This window comes from Oryzias latipes, chromosome 8 (genome assembly GCF_053564925.1).
Source record: "Oryzias latipes strain Hd-rR chromosome 8, Olatipes_Hd-rR_3.1".
Taxonomy (NCBI): Eukaryota; Metazoa; Chordata; class Actinopteri; order Beloniformes; family Adrianichthyidae; genus Oryzias; species Oryzias latipes.
Genome location: NC_136244.1, coordinates 14691908 through 14713454, shown reverse-complemented (window position 1 = coordinate 14713454; position 21547 = coordinate 14691908). Strand labels below are relative to the sequence as shown.

Sequence of the window (21547 nt, the reverse complement as noted above, 5' to 3'; positions counted from 1 at the left end):
AATATTCTAATGATCTCTGAGTTAATTTATATCCAAACCTTAAGTATGAGAAATAATCTTATTTGATTTGTAAATGGAAATCAGATGATTTGGTCTTTATTCACGCAGTATTTCCCTAAATTAAGCATCTAAACCCCTGAATCAGAAGAAAAAGTGAAGTAATGATTTAAAAATAATAATCATGCGTAGCTCAGTAATCTATTACATGAAACACACGTTAATAAATAGCTGGAACACATCACGTCAAATGTTGCTCATTAGCGGCTATCTAAGCCTTCAATCCTAAATTTTGTTTGACACTTTTTGTGTGGGAAAGAGCTGCTATCTGCTTTTTTTTAAAACTCAAAACAAAATGTTTTAAATTCTGAATTATGGTCTACTCGTGCTACAAATCAGACAAGTTTCTTGTGTTGTTTAAGTCCATCGCTAAATTTGCAGCCTGTCAGATTAATAAAAATACTTGTTTAAGAGGAGGACGCATGAAGGGACGAGTAAAATACGCCCAAATTCAAAGAAATGATAGTTTTATAAAGCTGTCATCTGAAAATCTTTGTTCATCAGCCATGGTTTATTTTGTTTGAGTTTCATTTGTTTTCTCTGCTTTTCTCTGCGCCACACTGAGAGAAATCAACAGAACGCGAGACTTTTCCTCAAGTTTCTTGATAAAACTACTTATTTTAAATCATTGTTTACCAGTAAAGTTGCTTTAAAGCAGTAGTTCATGGTGATTTCTAAATCACTGCAGGTCTCATGGTCACATCCTCGTTTCCTGCAGCGTCGCTGCGCTCCAGCAGCTCCCTCACTGACGCAGGCGCCGCGCACCGTGGCGCATCTCTGCTCATGAGCTGCCCGTGGTGGATTTAACAAAAAAGCTGTCTTGATGCAGAAACGTTGTTTTTGTTTGAGAACCAATTCTACTAAGAGGTTGTTAGATTGAAACTGTGCGTCTTCAGGGACTGACTTGGTTGGAGTTTTGTTTCCGCGGAGTTTGAATCCTTCGGGAACAGCACAGGTGCGGTGGAACGGACAGGTGACTGCTGCTGGCGTGGGGTTGTTTGGCGCCCTGACAGAACCTCTTGTACTTCTGGACTTGCTGTCTGTGCGCACAGAGCGGTCTGGGCATTGCGGAACGGCGGCTGGAGGTGTTGCTGATGCAGAAGTGAGCGGGGATTTGGTGATTTTTGGATTCCTCTGTGCAGCCGCGTTCCACACCGCAATTCAAGAACTGCCATCACCTTTAACACGGGAACAATGTTGATGAAGGAGTACCGCATCTGCATGCCTCTCACAGTGGAAGAGGTGGGTGAAGTTTTCTTGATTTGGGTTTTTTGGGGGGAACATTCCTACATTTGGAGTAAAATCCATGTGCAGCAGCTAGACGTCTGCAGATCTTTTCGACGGTTAGCCACATTTGAACTGTAGAACTGCTTGTTGTAAAGTTGTCATTGATGCATCTCTGTAGTATTTTGCACCAAAGATCATACTGCGGCCTGGGAACCACCGCGGGGTGGAGCTGCTGTTTTCTTCAGTGCGCACAGATTAGTGCGCACAATAAAGTGAAGGCTGTGGGTAATGGAGAACATCATAATATGAACTTTAAGTTTAAAATATTTTGAACCTCAATTAATTACCTTTAAAACAGGTTTCTAATGTGTTATTACAGACAGTTTCTGAGTTGTTTAGCAGGAAAGCATGTTGAGCTCCACATCCAGCATTTTCAGCCTGTTGTTGTCTGTCAAATTAGGCTACATTACAGCCTTTGTCTCTCATTTTTGGATAAATTCACACCGACTAAAAATCTCAATAGGCCTTCATAATATTTGTATGTTAACAAACAGTAAAGTAAATCTTTGTAAAGTCAATCTTGTGCCAGAGAGGAATCTTTACTGATGGCTGCAGCTGGACTGAACAAAGATCAACTTTTTCTTTTGTCTGAGTGCCTCTGAATCCTGCTAATCTCAAACTATTCAATAAGAGTCTCACAATTCTAATCGCCAGCATGCTGCTTCATCACATCTTGTCCTCAGGCTGGCTGGTCCTGCTGCTTTGTTGTGCCATTGAACACATAAATGAACCAAACAGCTTTTACATCTTCTGCTAATATAAATGACCCAGTTCAACCTAATCTATTGATCTGACCGGGGGTTTGATGAATCATTGCATACAAAACTCAAAATCACAGAGTGCATGTGATTATAATTCAATAATATAATCACTTTGAATATAATGTTTGGTGGAATTTTCCAGCAAGGCACTGCTTTATCGACCACACAAGCACTTTATCTCCCAAAGACAATATATGTTTCTCCTTAAAATTGCCATTAAAGTCTCACTCCGATCATCTTTTGATCTATTGTAAAAGCATTCCCAGTGGTATTTTAATTAAGATTATGCCATTTTTAGCCCAAATAAAAAGTAATTAACTAGAAATGTATCTCTGAGTTGTGGGTGGGACTGTTGGTGCAGAATACATTCCTCTCCACTTCCCATAATCAATTTGTTTACACTCTCTTCTGCTAGCTTACAGCCCATCACAACCCCAACTTAACATTTCCAGTGAAACAAAAAAGGTGAGCAATGTTGGAGCTATCCAGCCGTACAGTTTTGATTCAGATCCCAGTTCAGACAAGGAAAAAAGAAGATGTACTTTTATCTAGTAATCTACAAGTGAATCCATCAGAATAGAGTGAAAAAGGGAGCTTGTGGTTTGCAGTTATAGGTTCTACGTCTCACCTACAAGCTTTTTCAAGTTGCATTTTTTGGTCTGCTCCTGATTCACAACGATTTAAATAAATACATACTCAGAAATGCAACTTTTAGCTAAATTTTCCTTATATGTACATATACGTCCCCCATCATGAAGAAAATGCCACAGAAACATGTTAAAAACAGCAAAACCACAATTTTCTTCAAAGTGGGTCTTTGAATTATTGTGTCCTTTTGTGTTATGTTGGTTGCATCCCTTTATCAATCCATCATACAACTAAAATGATCATCCCCTTCTGAAGATTTAAAGTACAAAAAATCACATTCTATATAACTGGAATGTTGATTGATATGCAAAAAGATAATGTGGTATTTAAAAAGCTTTTAGTTGTAAAAACAAATAAAAACACACTTTTTAAAAAATAGATACATTAATAATATGCTTTTAGAATATTGTTTAGTTGCAAAAACTTAAAAGTACCGGTACCATCAACGTTGGGAGTCTCAGACATCATTGTGCAGGGATTGAAGGTGATGTAAGCTCATGGAAACTTATCTCTGCTCAGAAGGTCAGCTGTTGCTTTTTCTGCAGCTTTCTTAAGGTTCCGCCGGCACACTTGTTTTGGTTTGGAGCCGTTTCAGCGCCCTTTTCTTATGATCTCGATCATGAAATCCTTTTGCTGCGTGACAAAATTACAGATCAGCTTTGGAAACAGCATTGCTCTGCTTGACTCAGTCACTCAAAGGAGAATATTTGCCACCACTCCTAAAAAAGCAGAGTCAGATGACATCTTTAACTGTGTTAGTCTGGAAGCTTGTAATTTGATCTAGACAGGCTCATAAGGGCTGCGTTTGTGCAGATAGGAGTAAGAATTCAGCAATGTTCTTGCAGACACAATAGATTGGTCTCATTTTGATGAAGGGAACAACCGTCAGTTAACGTTGGGTCGGTCTTGGGGCTGTGCTTATAATAATCTGTTCCACATGGCATCTCGTCTCAGAAAGATTTTGTTTTTATACCTAAAGTGGATACTTTATGTCATGACTAATGAAAAGCTCATTTCATCATTGTGCCCTGAGGAGCTCGTCACCCAGCGAGAAAGTGAATCTCCAGATGCCAAAGGACAAGCCTGGGAGTCTGTGTGCGACTGCGTGTGTCATTTTGGCAGCTGTCAGAGGTTTTCACCCAGCGGTTCTTCTCAGGGAGAACGGAGCATCGAAATTAAAGAGTCTGGAAGATGCAAAAGCAAAAAAATTAATGTAATGCAGGGATCATTTACTTCGGAACAGTTTTTTTTTGCCATTTTAATGAATACATCACTATTACTCAATGCTTTGGAGACTCCAAAATGTTTGGAATACATTGGAATATTTTTTTAACATCCCTTTTGTTTTTGCAAAACATTAAATTGTCTTTATTGTTTTATTCTTATTTTTTTTATTGCAATCAAAAATGATTCAGGAGCGCTAAACCACAACAAGAGAACACAACAGAGAATTACATTATTTTACATTTTATAATGAATGTTTTAGGAAACAGTAAATGAAAATTATAAGACTTGTGATATTTTTAAAAAGTATTTGTAGGACAATTACAACAGGGCACTAACACCCTCAAGTAAAATGATATCTCTATTTCTGCAAATAAAGAAAGATCAGTTTAATTAAAAGGTGAAACTAACCAAACTTTGTGTTGGGGATTGTTGGGGACCCAAAAGCAGAAAACCCGATTTAATGCCAGAAATATAATAAAGAACTGAAAAAGAAAAACTTTTACCATTGAAAAAAGCTGATCTTGACCTAAATCATTACAAAAGAAAAACGTTTAAATTGTGACAACAGAAACGAAGACAATAGGTTTTGGCAGTGAACAACTAAAAAAATAGTTCTTAAATACACTGAGGCTAATAACAAATAAAAAGAGCTTGTTGATTGGCAGCTTAAACCTGGCATGCTCGTGGCACGGGAAGAGAGCAGAGACAGAAAACGAAATGATCAAACATAACTCTTCACAACATGACGTAAACCTATGTTTGCAGAAATGTACCATAAAATATACATTAATACAGAAACCTGGACTATGACACATAAAAACTCTATAAACCCAAATAAAATATAAAATGTCAATATTTTAGTCACCGTCTATATTAGACAACTTGATTTTTTTATGTCTACTTTTTTCTAGAATTTGTCTCTGGTCTCTTTAGAATCTTTCAATTAAGCTTTACTTTGTTTCTTTTGTCAAAGTAATAACTGAGATATTATTAGGTCTGGAGAACTTGGGCACTTTTATACAGATGATGCCATCTTTTACAAGTAGAAACTTAAAAGCATTCTATTTAGTATTTTGGAAAGTTTGAGCCATCTTAATGAAAAAGGGGTTCAAACCCTTCCACTGGTGTGTTGTACCTGTCCATAAATACAGAAAACTGGTCATTGTTGATGAATCTGAGCTTTTTAGGTCAACAGTGGCTGTTGGTCAAAATAAGAACCTCATTGCAGCAGCTTAAAAAAGTAAGATCAATCTTTTTTTTTATTGGTTCATTGCAGGCAGATGTAAGTCTTTGTAGTGATCTTTGTCATAAAGTTTGCAGAGGTAATCTTTGTGGTTAATCCAGAAGCACATGTGTCACTGTTTTCCCCTTTTATTTACTAGGTTAAGAAGAACATTCTGATTTTCAGAGATTCATTTTGTGGACTGGTGTTGAGGAGTAAACTGTAAAACTAAAATATGACCCAAAAAATTCAGAGATCTGAACTGAACATGACAAAGCGAACACATCAGAGAACAGAAAGCAGCAAGTGAGTGCAGCACAGACACAATCAACCTTTTCTAGACTGAATGAAGGAGTTAAAAAGTCAAAGCTCTTATTTTAACAATTATTGTCAGCCCCCTCAATTGGCAAACATTTCATTCTATCTTGGCTGTATTCTCAATTTTTTTCATCATTATAATTTACATTTTTTAATTCTTATGACTGACTTTCACTAAACAGTAATATACAATGTTTCCCGTTTTTTTTGTTAACACTTTAAACAAACCACTCAGGATTTAAAAAATAAACGACAAAAAATGTTCATTTTCTCTTTGTGTCCCACTGAGAACATTTCTTAGTGAATGTGGCCAGTGGTCCTGCCCTCTTTAAGGCAGTAATTTGATGTTCCACAGCCCCGTTATTACTGCTCCATTAAGTGCATTCAATTACGGCTGGCAGGATTAGTCTTTTGGGCAACAATTGACATTTGCAGGGAATTAAGGCAACATGTTTTATCATTCAACTTTAAAGTGATTGTAATTATGAAGTCGTGCACAATGCTTCAGGCGTGGGATACTTTCATAATTATGTATGTTTTTAGAGTCATTTGGGTATATTTGTTTCCTGTAGGGGTAAATAAGGTTCATTTGCTTTCTTAAAAAAAAAAAACATCACCTTTTCAACTTAATGGTTATCTACTTAAGGTTTGAGGTTTGAAAACTGACAAGTCTATAACCACAAAAACTCTAAAAAAAAATCTGGATTTTTGACAACTTCAAAGTTAATTAATGAAACTATAGATCCCACATTTTTATTTAATCCAAATTCTTATTTTATAAACTGTTAAGATAATTTCATTTGACTGGATATTCCATTGAGATTACATTTTCCAACCTTAAAGGCTAATCTGGCGGATTGAACCAAATTTTGCCACACAAATGGCAACATGAAAATGGCTGATTGACATGAATGGCTTGCTGAGAGGAACTAGGCTTGCTTGAGTCATTGCCCTTACATGAAAAGCAGTGGCGTGGATGCAGACAAGCACACACATGTGGCCCCTCTCCGTAGCAACATTAATGATTTGGTAAACAAGGGGGGTTAATGCTTTGCTTTTTATAGCCAAGGGTGGACGGCTAAATTAAGATCAGTCGCTGGTCAGGTGCCTGCAGGCAAAACTACTAAGACAGGTGAGACATAAAATGAATAGAATGGTGAACAGACACTATTTGAAGGTGTACTACTAGTTATTTAAGGCTGAAGAAATTTTTGTTATAGACTGGAACTCAGGAGACATTTAAGATGGAAGGGAAAAATACACAAAGGCAGGAAAAAGAGAAAAATTCTTAAATGTTGCTCTAAATCTGCCATTTTTGTTTTAATGCTTCTATTTTTGTCTGAAGACATTTCTTATATCTATGCCATGGTTTTATACTCTTCATTCATTTAAAACAGCCAAGCTATTCGAAAAAGCCTGAGACCACTGAGAAGAATACGCATTCATCCTTATAGTATTTTCCTAAATGATTGGTTTCACCAAGATAGTTTTTCAAAAATTACATCCAATTTGAAATCACTGCAGTTAGTCTGCCTCCAGCTCTCATCATTTCAAAGCTTTACACCTGTAACAGTTGCACCTTATTGCTGCTGCCACCAGCTATGTGTTCGAAACTCCTCATATCTTGATCCGCAGCTTCAAACAGAGGTCTTTAAGGCCTTAAGAAAGTGGTATTGCTTTTTTAAAGCCATTCTTGCACGTACAGTCCTGCTCCCTGTCCTTGCACTTCACAAGATAGCAGGCAAAAGAAGCAAAACTCATTTATTATTCATTTTAAAGTATGTAGTGGACTGAGACACCAGAAGAATGCATGCATCTTAGCATTAAAGTGAGAAGTTGAGATTGAAAAACATATTTTCTCGACTTCCTTAAACCGTCACATGTTTTTTTGCCATGGTTGTGTATATTTATGTTCAATGTGAACACTTAGAGGGCTGGATTAAACCTTTTATTAACTAACACTGCAGCTTTTGACGTTTTAATGGAACATTCAAAAGTACATTTGAACATGAGAGGGTTTCAGTTTTTCCACCAACTCATGAAACATTTAGCAAATGTAGGTGTAGATGGCTATCTATTGTAAAATATACTTTTTTCTTCTTCTAAATAAAACGCCTGCTCATATTTTCTGTTGTTGCCTTTAACCCACCTCTGCTCAGCCCCCCTCAAACTTTGCTTACTGTCAACATCCTTGTCTAAACGTGGAGAAACGATGGCTGCTGAGAATAGAACCTGCGCTGACACACTGGATGTGTCAGTAGAATTATGGGACAGGTGTAAAAGGAGATGCTGCATGAGGAGGAGAGAGCAGCTGGACATGCCGCATTATAATGTGATCACAATGCATGAGGACGCTTTGTGGACAGCTATTTACAGAATGATGCAGTGAAATTCATGAACCACTGGTTGATAAAAACCCAACGATAAACACTAGGATGTGGCTTTAAATAATTCTTTATATCAGTGTCTCACTTTAATTATTTCAGTCCCACATCTAGATTTTGAGGTTAAAGTATAGAGAATATATATATATATATATATATATATATATATATATATATATATATATATATATATATATATATATATATATATATATACATATGTTTACCTTTATTAGGTAAACCTGTGCAACTGCTCATTAACGCACATTTCTAATCACATGACAGCAACTCAATGCATTTAGTCATGTAGACACAGTCAAGATGACCTGCTGCAGTTCAAAGCGAGCATCAGAATGGGGAAAAAGGTGATTTGAGGGAGTTTGAACGTGGCATAGTTGTTGGCGCCATACTTTGAGTATTCAGAAAATGCTGATCTGCTAAGATTTTAACGCGAAAACATCTTATATTTATAGAGAATGGTCTGAAAAAGAGAAAATATTTAGTCTGTAATATGCAATATTAAATATGCATATTAAATATGCAAGTTTGTAGGCAGAAAGGCCTTGTTGATGTCGGAGGTCAGAGGAGAATGGCCAGACTGGTTCCAGCTGAGAGAAAGGCAACAGTAACTTAAATAACCACTGGTATGCAGAACCAAGGTCTGCAGAAGAAAATCTCTGAATGCACAACACATCCAACCATGAGTCAGATGGGTTACAGCAACAGAAGACCACACTGGGTGCCACTTCTGTCAGCTAAGAACAGGAAACTGAGGCTAAATTTCACACAGACTTACAAAAAATGAATAAAAGAAGATGGGAAAAACGTTGTCTGGTCTAAAGAGTCTTCATTTCTGCTGCATCATTCAGTAAGAACCTGGTGTCACAACACAGCATTGTATCAATGGTTAAGACTGGTGTTGGTGCAGTAATGATATTGGGGATATATTCTTAGTACCAATTGAGCATGATAGGACAGGAACTGAACCTGTTATCCTCTGATCATAGGTCGACCGCTATGCCACGGATGCTCCATCATTTGTTTTGCACTTCATCTGGGGCAACTAATTAGGTGTCTCTTTAGCAAAATGGGAGTTCAGCTTTTAAAAGCAATGTGTTTGTAAGTAAATTATTTCAAAATTTAGCTGCAAACAGTGACATGGAGAATGCTTTTCTTGCATGTTTCTAACTGCTGTGTGTTCCCCCTGGTTTGAATTACGACGGCTCTCCAATGTTGTGGGGATGGATGACCAATTTGTGTTCCACTAATTAATTGTCTTTTCCAAATCAAAGCAAGTGATTTGACTGATTCAGTGAGTGGCATAATTATCATTTGATCTTTGAAGGGCGTTCAAAGTGTAACTTGCAAACGTTCGCTTGGCACCCCGCAGGCAGTAAACCCAATCAACTCCACAACCTGCTGATTATCATAATGCAATTAAATCTTGTAAGTAACAGCTCTCTGTGTGTCCCACTAATCCAACCATAAGAAGCTCAATGGATACCACAGCTGAACCGCAGCACATCAAAGCGGTGCTTCAAAGGGAAGGGACCAGCTACTTGGTAAGCCGTGGTAAAACCTAAACTGTAGGTACGAACACAAAATGGGACAGTGCAGTTTATGGTTTTTGCAAAAAATAAAAATAAAACCCAGTTGTGCAAATGCACAACTACGATGTTGTGATGTGAGGTTTGGGTCCCCACAACAACATATAGATATGTACACATCGGTGGAGACACCCATGGCTTCACAATGTGCATACCAGAATAACAGACACGAGTGGCACTAGTTGCCATAGAGACATTAACAGTGCACATTTGATTTGAAATCTCTTTGATGCTGAAGTGGCTTTTTCTGTGTGTACAGAAAGCACAATTTGGTTAAGGTTTGTGTGTTGCAACAGTAAAAAAAGAGAAAAAAAATCATAAATATTAAGTAGCAGTGAATGTCATCGCAAAATAAAGTTTTTTTGCTCAGCTTTAATATGCTTTGGAAGTTCTGATAAATTAGCAAACATCTGTTGCAAGTGGGGGAGGGATGATGTTGTTGGAAAATCTGAATGCAAGTAGAACCTCATCCAAAACACCAGATGGTCCAAGTGTGTATTTACTGCTTGTGTGTGTGCCATGACTTGGTAAGTTCTGTGATTTATGTTTATTTCTACTCCATAATTTAGAAACGGTATCAAAATGATAGGAATGCATTAAAAAAATAATAATAATTGTTTTCATTAATTTACCTGAGAAACAGATGAGAGCGCAAACAGAGTGATATTAGTTTATTGTCTACGTCAAAATAAAGAGCATTGCTGATGCAGACATGCTGCTTCAGGGGAATTTTATTGACAGTTCTGTGCTTTAGCTGCTTAATGTCTCAGTAAAATCGATGCAATAAAACATATAAGCCGGTATTTCAAACAAAAATTACAGAATTTGGTGTCAACAACATGAAACTATGGATCTATCCTGTGTCAGGATCGGTGTGGACACAATATGCAGGATGCAGGAAGATCAGAAAAAAGTTCATTTTTATTAGGAACCAAACTGGAGATAACTCGAAACAAGGCTCGTGGCTCTCATACAAACAAAACAATCTGGCAACGAATGCCAGGAAGAGGCAGACTTTAAACAGGAGGAGTGATTAACCAACTACAAACAGGTGCGCTCAACAGGAAGAACAGGTGATAACACTGAGGGAGATATACACTGGGAGGGAGAACTCAAGACACCTGAAATGAGAGGACAACAGGAAGTAACAAAATAAGCCAAAATAAAAGCAGAAAACCCGCCCTGACCTCACATCCTGCCTTGTATCAATGGTTCAGACTGGTGGTGGTCTAATGGTGTGAGAGATGTTTTCTACGGACACTTCGGGCCCTTTAGTATCAGTTTAGCATCGTCATGTCACAGGCTACCTGAGTATTACTGCTGGCCACGTCTATCCTGTTGTGACCACACTGTTCTCATCTTCTGATGACTACTTCCAGCTGGAATAATCTCAGACTGGTTTTTTGAACATGACAATGGGTTCATTGGACTCAGATGGCCTACACCAGTCACGACATCTCAACCCAATGGAGCAGCTTTGGGATGTGGTGGAACTGGAGATTGGCATCATGGGTGTGTAGCCGACAAATCTGCAGCAACTGCGTGATGTCAACATGGACCAAACTCTCAGAGGAATGTTTCCAATACCTTGTTGAATCTATGCCACCAAGGAATAAGGCAGTTCTGAAGGCAAAATGGGGTCCAGCCTGGTATTTGCAAGTTGTATCTAATAAAGTGTCCAGTGAGTGTAAGTAATCAAAATTAAAATTAAACATATGAACATTATAATGGCAGATGTACTCACTTTTGTAAATGTGTATTATTGTATTGATTTGGAGCCTTAATGAACATATCCAAAGTTTGTTGGTTTAATTGATTGATACATGAAAAATATGGGAAAAGACAATGAAAATTGTTGTTATTTAACATGTTAATATAAAAAATTGAAAGAAAATACAAGACAATTGTGCTAATTATTTTGATTACATTTGGAAAACAAAAGGTGCATGAGCTTGTAAATTTCTTCTATTCAAAGAACTGACTAAAGTCAGAAAATGTATTATCTTTGACAAAAGACGAAAAAAATAAGTGTGCATGAAAGTAAAGTTCCCTTTGTCCCAAAGAGACACAATTCCACAAAATACAGAAATGTCCAGGACACAGTATTCATGAAATATCGAAGTGTGAATTTGTCTTGTATGTGTTTTTGTTTGAGGGGGTGACAAAACATTTGTGTTTGCTTTGCTTCGCAGGACTTTGAGGATGTGTGATGTCAGGGTAACATGTCGTCTTTGAGGGCTGATGAGTGAGATGCTTTAGGTAATAGGACGAGGCAGAATGTCTTTTACAGCTCAGACTGTTTTTTTGACTTTGACAGAGGTTGAAAAGGTGGAGGAAGACTGAATGCACATGATTTTGACCAACAGACTTGTTCTGGTAAAGTTCAGCTGCTCTCCTGATTTCTGGAAACAGAGTGAGAGTGGAAGGTTTGAACTGCAATGACAATGCAAAGTTTTCTTGCCGCAAAATAAGGTGCGATTTGCACGTTGACCGCCTCACCTTCGCCACGCAGCGAATTCTGTGCTCGCCGCCTGACCAAATATGTGTTCATAAGCTTGACGCCGCGGCCACATGTTGGAGGAGCTACCAGCTAATGTTTTTAGACTGATCGGTACATGGAGCGGTGTCTGTGTTTATCTCATTTACAATGAATGGAAAACATGGATGATGTTGAGAGATCAGGTTTACTTATTTATTTTAGAACTCTCCAAAAATAAAAAACGGTAATCACATCTCCGTGTTTGGGATCTTTCAGATTCTCCCTGTTCAGCGAGCTTCTCTTCTGCTGTTGTGTCTGAATGACGTTCCGTATCTCTAATCGAGTTTGAAGGCTTGCTGTCCCGCGTTAAGCTGAGAAGGAAAACATAAAAACAAAGAACAAAAACAAGAATAAAATGAGGGGACCTTTTTTATTATTGTCAAGATGAAAATAAGAAAAATCTAAAGTTATGGAGGCTCCCCAGCTCACCTCCTGGGAGCCGCATAGCAAAATCAATTGCTCCAGCTCCATCAACCCTGCGACAAACAGTCTAGGGTCTAGGATACAGAAGCTTAAGAAAATGAATGGAAGTTCAGGAGAACAATGGATTGATTCACTACATTGGATACCATTACCTGCCCGAGGATGAGTCCCTAATTGGTTGAAGCTACACGGTGACCTCCCCGGCCAGAGTTCTGATTTTTCTTTTACCCTGGCCCGCCGCAGCCGCCGCCCAATTTCACGCCGTGCCACTCTAACTGCGCTGCTGCCAAACCTTCGCATTGCGCCCGCCGCTCAATTCGTGCCGCAGGACCTCAGATCAGGTCTGTACCATTGACCCAACATTGAAACTGGCTGCCTCCGCTGCGCGAATCGCGTTCAGGCAATGCAAATCCAAACGGCCATTTTCAATGAAAAGACTATGTAGACGCCCGTGAATGCATGTTTCTGACTTCCACGTTCAAAGCTCTCTTGTTCACATGTTGCTGTGCAAGTTTTACAACCTTTTTCAGGCTCTGCGTATAAAACGTGTGGCCATTTAATGCTTTTTAAAGGTAAAATGGAGAAATGAATAATTGTGGTTTGTGCTCGGCTCGATTTTTAATGACACCAAGCCCTTCGTATGTCGGAATAGAGCTGTGAAAGAAAAACCCTTAAGCAAGATTTGCACCACTTCAAAATTTTATATCATGCCTCTTAAAACTCTAGGTGGTGGACATGCAATAGTAAATAGTAGAAAAAAAAGAAAAAGCCCCTACCTGCTTGTTCAGTGTGAACACCATGGGCCAAGCACACCTTAAAAAACCAACTAAATATTGATTCTTGAAGGCAGGACTCATGCCTGGCTGTAGCTTTAGGGCTTTTGAGCTGAATTTTAGTAATTTTCTATTGAGTTTTTCTTGAGTTTTAGATTTGTTTTGTACTATACTTTTCTAGTAGCCTATATCACTCTCTGTTTAGTTGAGTTTTAGCTCTTTCTGTCATTTTAATTCCTATCAATGCTCTTATCTGGTTTCTGCTCTTTGACTTCGGCTTCATTTATTTCTCTCCCTCAATAAATACTTATTTGAGTTAATTCCAATTTTTTTGTTTTTGGTTGACCTGTTATACGGCAGATTTATTTCATATGCTATTGCAATAATAAAGACACTTTTTTTTCCCGGTGCTCAGTTTCCTCCTGTTGCCACTGTGTTGGGGTCATTCACCCCATTCTGCTCCTGCTTCCACTGTAACACAATCAGGTGCAGGATGAGGATGTGAGGGGTAAGTGGCTGCTTCCTGCTTTTAAGGGCTCTGCCCCCCCTGGAGCACATCTTTTGGTAAGGCCTGATGGATTGGCTGTAGAGGCAGAACCCAGGCACCTCTCCAGCACTTGTAATCCAAAGGAAAATATGTTATTTCCACTTATAAAAACAAACTTAAACAAATCCACGAGTTACACCTGTTGGTGGAGGTAAAGAGTGAATGAATGAAAAGAGATTTTTTATTCATTGCCAGGAATACTCTGAACTGTTTGAATAGATGAAATACAGCAACTCCTTCAAATTCTTTCAGTTAATGAAAAGCTCTCACCATAACATTAGCAGGCAATTTAAGAAAATTATAGGTTTCTTAATAATAAGAATATAATAAACTTTATCTGTATAGCACCTTTCAAGATAAAAATCACAAAGTGCTTCACAGTAAAACACAATGAAACACAGAATGTAAAAGAATTAAGAAAAATGTATTTTAAAAAGCTAGGTTTTTAGCTGCTTTTTAAAAGAAAATACTGAGTCTGCAGACCTGAGGCTGAAAGGGAGGGAGTTCCAGAGTGATGGAGCCACTGCTGCAAAGGCTCTGTCACCTTTAGTTTTTAACCGGGTTCTCTTAACAACCAGCAGACCCTGGTCACATGACCTTAGGGACCTAGTGGGAGTTTACGGCTGCAAAAGGTCTTTTATGTAGACCAGTGCTTGGCTATTAAGAGCTGTGTATGTTAAAACCAGGATTTAAAATGCACTCGTTAGCGGATAGGGAGCCAGTGCAGCTGGATTACTAACGGGGTGACGTGTGAAAACTTGGATGAATCAGTTAAAAACCTTGCAGCAGGATTCTGGACAACCTGGAGCCGTTCTGAAGATTTTTTGCTTAAACATGCGAAGATGGAGTTAATCAAGACGGGAAGACATAAAAGAGTGGATTAGCATCTCCATCTCAGAACGCGACACAATTGGACTTAGTTTTGCAATGTTTTTAAGATGATAAAAACAAGAACGAACAAGTGTCCAGACTTGAGTGTCAAGGGATAAAACTGGGTCGAGAGTCACCCGAAGGTTCCTGACAGAGGGCTTGATAGAGGAAGCGAGTGGACCGAGCCACTGGACTATCTGGGGGAGGCAACTGTCAGGAGCACAGACTAGGAGAAAATTATCATTCATCCAATTCTTGACTGAATCCAGACAACTGCATAAACTCTGTATTTTAAAAGCATCCTGGGGTTTAAAAGACACATAGAGCTGCATATCATCAGCATAGAAATGATAAGAAATGTCATTAAAAGAACTTAAAATATGCAGCAAAGGCAGCAGATATAAAATAAACAATAAAGGTCCCAAAACTGAGCCTTGTGGCACACCAGAAGTGAGGGATGCAGAAGAGGAATTTAATTTTGAAAAAAAAACAAAGAAAAAGATCTACCAGTCAGATAAGAGGAGAACCAGTTTAAAGCAGAAACCCCAACCCAGTTTTTCAACCTGTCCAAGAGAACGTAATGGTCAGTAGCAGTTGCACAGAGCATTTTCCTGCATCACTCTGCATCAAGATGTCATTAGTGACTTTGGGTAGGGCTGTTTCAGTGGAGTGAGGTCTGCGAATACCTAACTGAAACTGATCAAAGATTGCCATGACTGTGGAGAGCAGTTGTAATTTGGCTAGCAACAACTTTTTCTAAAACTTTGGACATGAATGGAAGATTAGAAATAGGTCTAAAACTGCTCAAGAGGGAGGAATCAAACCCAGGTTTTTTAGGGAGAGGCAGGACAACAGATTTCTTGAAGTGCTCGGGGACTTGACCAGACAGCAATGACGAGTTAATTATTGACAGGACAGAAGGACCGATGGATTGGACGGCATCTTGAGCAGATGTTTGAGCATGTTGGCAGCACGTTGAGCGAGCAAGAGGATGACTTCATTGTGCCAACTAATCTGACTAGCTCAGGGAGAGAAACAGGTGACAACGTGTCTAAATTCACAGGCCGAGGTGGACTAACTTGGAAACGAACCAGAACCAGCTGTGTGACACAGACAGTTTCCTTACAGATCTGACTTTTTCAATAAAAAATGATAAAAACTTTTCACAATCATCATTTGAATGGATGGGAACGGCAGGTGGACTGGGCACTGGGCACAATATCACTAATGGTGTTAAATAGCACCTTGGGATTACCTCTGCTTTTGGAAATGAGATTGGTTAATTATGCAGACCTCGCATCCCTGACAGCACTGTTAAAAGACACTAAAAGATCCTTAAGATGAAGTAGATGAACATGTAAGTGAGCTCTGTTCCATAAACGTTCAACTTTTCTGCAAGATTTCTTTAGACGGCGAATGCTGTCGTTTATCCTAGGAGAAACCTTAGTGACAGGGGCCAGTCTAGTTTTTATGGGACAGACTTCATCTAAGATGGAAAGACAGTAACTGCTAAAAGTACGTAATAAAGAATTAGCATCGGTGCATGGGGAGGTTAAAAACAAATACACTGATGGTCAGAAATAAAAATTTCCTCAGAAAAAATAAAGACAATATGTACACCTAATGTAAAAACAAGGTCAAGTCTGCCACCTTTAACATGTGTGGGCCCAGACACATGCTGAGTAAAAATTAAAAGAGTCCATTAGACTGCTGAAACCTCTGGCAAAGAGGTCAGAGTCATCATTAATGTGCATATTAAAATCACCGACTATGATGATTCTTACAATCAAGGACAACCTATTTTGCCCAGGCACACATTAACTGCAAAGCTGGGGGGGGCTCTAGGTAACCGATTGATAGACAGTTTGCTCAACCCAATGAGATCCTAAATCTTTAGATTTTATAATTTCCTACCAGCTTCCTTCTGTTTCACCATCATTGAGCTCAGTGAAGCGGAAAGAGTTCAAGGTCTGGAGAAACGATGCCCTTCAACACTATAGTAACGTTAGGCAGTATTTAAGGTTGTGCCATGCTCTGAAAGGCTTTATCTTAAATGATGGGAAAAACATACAAATTGTTTTATGAAAAGGCAGTGTTTTTAAAATAAAAACTTGTTCTGATTCAGATTAAAGTCCCACTCCGATCATCTTTTGAGATATTGTAAAAGCCTTCCCAGAGGTCATTTAATTATGATAATTCCAGCCAGCATACGCAAGCGGGCCCCATATAGTTCAAAAGTGGCCAGAAAATGTGGGCCCCGAATGGGTTTGTTTGCAGTTTCCGTGGTGGCCCCACTTGTGTTTCCCCACAGGTGAGTGCCCACTCGAGCCAAAATCGGCACTCATAGTTCATAGTTTCTTTGGCTAAAACTAAAAGGGGGGGAAAAAAACTCTAAATGATAGATACGTAAAAAAAAAAAAATCAGCTTGAAATGTTTGATTGTGTGTGTGACAGTTTAATTTCTTTTTTCCCTTAAACATCACTTCCAGGTGTTAGTAATCTAATTATTCCATGTTATTCAGGCCCTATCATGCTACACATTGTCATTTCAACCTTCACATTGTTTTTGTTTCAAACTCACAGCTCATCTTCACTATAGCAACCGACATGAGGATGTTCAGACAGAAAATAATGATGCACACCAAACCAATATCAGGCAGGACTTGGTGTTGTTCACATTTTCTCACTATTATTATTATTTTTTTGTTTGTCTGGATCTTAACATCTCCTTTCCTGCGAGGCTGAGAGAGATGTGCACAACGCTTCCCCTATACATAATAAATGAGATGGTTTTCCCCCAGCAATCTGACATTCCAAAACACTCCTGAGTAAAACAGTGGGGGGGGGGGGGGGGGGGGGGGGGGCATATAGTTGATATGATAGAAAGGCTTAGTTCAAGGTGAACATTGTGATGGATTTAGATTTACTGGGAACATCAGAAAGGTACATTATTCCCAAGCCGCATAGTGTGGCACTTTCAAAACTAAATTAGAGCAAACAGAAAAACTGCGTTGCTTTGAACGCACCTCAGCATGCAGCTGTGGGGTCCACTTCTTCATTCTCGACGGGGGGATGGATTGATCGCCGCCTGCTCCTTTTTTCCATTGACTGTAAATCAAGCTTTAAATGAAGTCGTGTGAAGCATAGTCTGCATAGAAAAATGAACCATTTTTACTCCACTTTGAGAGGATTTCATGGAGGCTACAGGATCAAATGTTTGCATTTTGCCTTACTGGAATGTATGTTTTGTTTAATGGAAAATGATTTGCCCTGTTCTGTTTGGTAGTTTTCATCTAAATAAATCTTTTCTACGCCTCAGTCTGTAATGGTTCAAAGAATTATGGGATTCAGTAAAGAAAAAAATTGTTGTTTCTCAGCTCACAAAGCATGTAGTCCCATGCCATATAGGCTCATGTCCAATTTTTTGTGCATGAATGCACCAAGTCATGAACCCGCCTAGTAGGTTGTCAACTTCAATGGAAATGCCAGGAAAAACGTATTTGCTTGTAGGTTTGTGATAATGAATGATGCTTGGTTTTGTTTGTGGTACTTTCTCTCTGTGCTGTCATTAACACACAGCCTCCTGTAGATTTTTTGACAATGTGTTCGCAGCAGTTATGAACTCCTTAGCATTCCTATTACCTATTACATTAAATATATTTGTCTTTTTACACAGTTTACTTAAATGTTAGTATTGTCTCCAAAAACCATAACTATAAAAGGATAATTAATGGCAGGTGGCATAAACAAATATAACAATAACAGGGGGCAGTTCATAAATTCTATTCAGTTTTATTTATTATAGCCCAAAATCACAACAACAGTTGTCTCAATGGTCGTCTTATTGTCTATTTGCTGCTGGTTTTTGCTGGAGCCATCGCTTTGTTTAGTTTCATTTATTTAAACTCCAAATTGTTTGATCCAATAATTACTTTTATTCTTCTTGCATTGGGATTAAAATATTGTTTTGTGCAGCCTTGTGTGTGTGTACACTTGAATACAGTTTTTTTTTGCGAAGACTTAATGTCTTTTCAGTCTTAAAACCATGTCATCAATATATTTTCTTTGATCTATTGTAGAAGTGTTCTCGGTGATCTGTAAATGATGATTATACCATTTTTAGGTCAAATTAAAAAACCTATTCAGTTTCTGCAGAGCGGCAGAGGTTAATTAGAAATTCACTTCTGAGTTTAAAACACAATATACTTTAAAAAAAGAAAATGTATAGTGGTTGAAAAAGACATATACAGACATGAGAAATACTGACAAAAGCTCAGAGGGAAGAGGAAATGGTTGTTGTGTGTCAGAAAAGCTGAAGGAGAAAGTGATATGCATCAAGGACAGAATAAAATGGAAAAGGAGTAGATTAGCAGAGAGGGCAAAAGAACCGCTGTCCTCAATCAAGTCAGCTTATGTAATGCTTCACCAGCCTGTCAGTTTCCAGAGCATCTTTCTTCAGCACCTTCTCCTTTACCCCTTTCTTTACCTCACACAATTCTTCCCTTTTCCTCTCCATTTACAGCATCCGTATAAACACATGCAGCGCTGCCAGCTGGGAGATAAAGATGTTGCAGACTAGAGGGATCTGCAGAGAGTGATCACCATAGTGATCTCTTGTGTAATTTGCAGTTCAGTGACCCTAGACACTGCACAGCTGCAGGCTTGAGGGCAAGAGGGAGAAAAAGAAAGAGGGGGATGCAGGTCAATAAGAAGTGTTTGCAGTGATCATTTTTAATAATGTACGGCTCAGTATACATCTCTGAAATAGTTTGTTTAATCTGCTCGTGTGCTCCAGACAGGTGTGTTCTCTTGCTTTATGTTTGTTCAATTACATGTTTCAACAATATATTTTGTTTACACTAAGATTGCACTTTGCGCAATCTCTAACTAGGATTGCTGCAGCTTTAGTGAACAATTCAAAGCAAAGAGACTCTCCCTTCTTCCATGCATGGTTGGAAAAATGTCAAGATTGGGATTTGCAAAGCGGTGGAATTTATTCTGGCATTTTTTAGCGTCTGTTTTCTGTTCATGGAAAAACGTGTTTTTTTTTTAAATAAGATTAGAGGTGACCCAAGGAAGAATGGTTTAAACCCACAGGAAAGATGAAAGATAGAAAGACCTTGCACTGTGGTCAGGTGTCAATGCTCATTAGTCTCCTTCTCTAAAAAAAAAAACACTTCCCACGAAAAGGCAGTGATCAATCATCAATCACATTGTCCTTGAAATCATGTTATCAAAAAGGGTGTTTCTGTCGTAAAACATTTGAAACAGGTCGAGGGATTTAGAAAGATGGGAAGAAGGAAAGCCAGAACAGTTGGGTGCTCTGTTTGGTTGTGTTCTTTTATCGTCCATCTAGCAGGGAATATGACAACTATTTTCCTCAATAAAGCAAATTCAGCTACATACACACACACTGAGACACGCGTGTGCTGGTCAGTGCATAAGGATGCAGCAAAAATTGGCGAAAATTCCCTTGTGTAGACTGTTCAGGTTTAAAAAAAAGCTTTATAAATCAGATGGAACCAACACTTTGAACTTTATTTCTCTCTGTAACATTTAACTAAAGCCCTTTAAACATAGAACTGTATTTTTGTTGCTGTCTTAAAGTGAATTCTAACAAATATATTAATTTTAATTGAAAAAAATTATGCAATTAATAGTTTGTGGAAAAAGACATAAAAATAAACAAATTATAATTTTTGTTTGCCAAAAAGGATTCTGTCTTCTTCTGCTGCTGCACTAACTTTCTGTAGGATTTGGTAGCATCTATGATAGCAGTTCTACTGCAAATTGCAGACATGCTACAAAAAATATTTAAGTATATATTTATTTATATATATTTATATATATATATTTAAGTATATAATTAAATATTTAAGTATATTTAAGTTATTGTTGCTTAGCAGATGTATGTGTATGACAAAGTTTAATAAAACAGCACAATGTTCTAAGCAGCATTGAGAACATTTAGGTGGTGTAGCCCACTATCTAAATAAGGTCTATAGTAAGCTTTAATCAGGCCTGCTGCCCCTTTCAAAACAATTGTAAATGTGACTCACCTGCACTGTTGCCAGAAACATGAAACACATGCGCTCGAAAAAGTTTTTGGTTTTTTTTTCACATTAAGTCCCTGTTCCACCGAATATGGGCGCCATGTCTAATCATGAAGTGAACATCTTATAGGCTAAGAAGGAACAGTAAAAAAAATCCTTCAATATGGTCTTTTAACATGAAATATCTTGAAAGTCAAAGTTGTGACGAAGAGGCGGAGGCGTTTCGATCCACGTGCAACTGTTTGACCACACACAGGGCTCAAAAGGATGGTCAAGGAGCCGATATGTGAATCAGCAAATAAACTGGGCAAGGGCGAGGCAGAGTAAAGTTAAAACAGTCACCAAATCTGGCCCTCCTTGCAAAAACTGTTGACACCCCTGATCTAGACATTATTTTTAGATGATGTAATCCACCATGGCAACAGTATCACATCCATGTTTTAATAGAATAAGTTCCCCAGAATTTTAAAAATGGCAAGCAGAGGTAAAGGGGCTGACTTGGCTTTCTAAGCCCCAACATTTGAGGTCTGCAAAAGCAGCTGCCGCAGCATAAACAGGAACTCTGCCTCACAATTTATACAGCTTAATGATTTGTTGTGCTGTCTTGGCACGTAATATCTCACAACTTTCCTGGAGGTCTTGTAGGGAGTTTGCGTAAGTGCTCATGGCACAGTAGGCGGCACAAAGAGCACGTAGGCAGCATTAGGGAGGGGTTTAATTTAGCTTTTACAGCTGATCTGTGCATTAAGAAGATTGCAAACCCTCTAGTATCATGAAATTTGTACACGTTCATGTCAACATATGTCTGCCTCATTCATACTGGCAAATGGT

At 38.4% G+C, this 21547-nt stretch overlaps 1 protein-coding gene across 1 annotated transcript in view; it reads left to right on the top strand.

Moving 5' to 3' along the window:
- The first annotated feature begins 741 nt into the window (after positions 1–741).
- Positions 742–21547, top strand: part of pitpnc1a (phosphatidylinositol transfer protein cytoplasmic 1a) — a 45779-nt gene continuing 24973 nt past the window's right edge. The window contains exon 1 of the mRNA XM_023957599.2: positions 742–1299. Within this exon, the coding sequence (XP_023813367.1) occupies positions 1252–1299 (48 nt within the window). The 5' untranslated portion in view covers positions 742–1251. The remainder of the gene's footprint in view (positions 1300–21547) is intronic.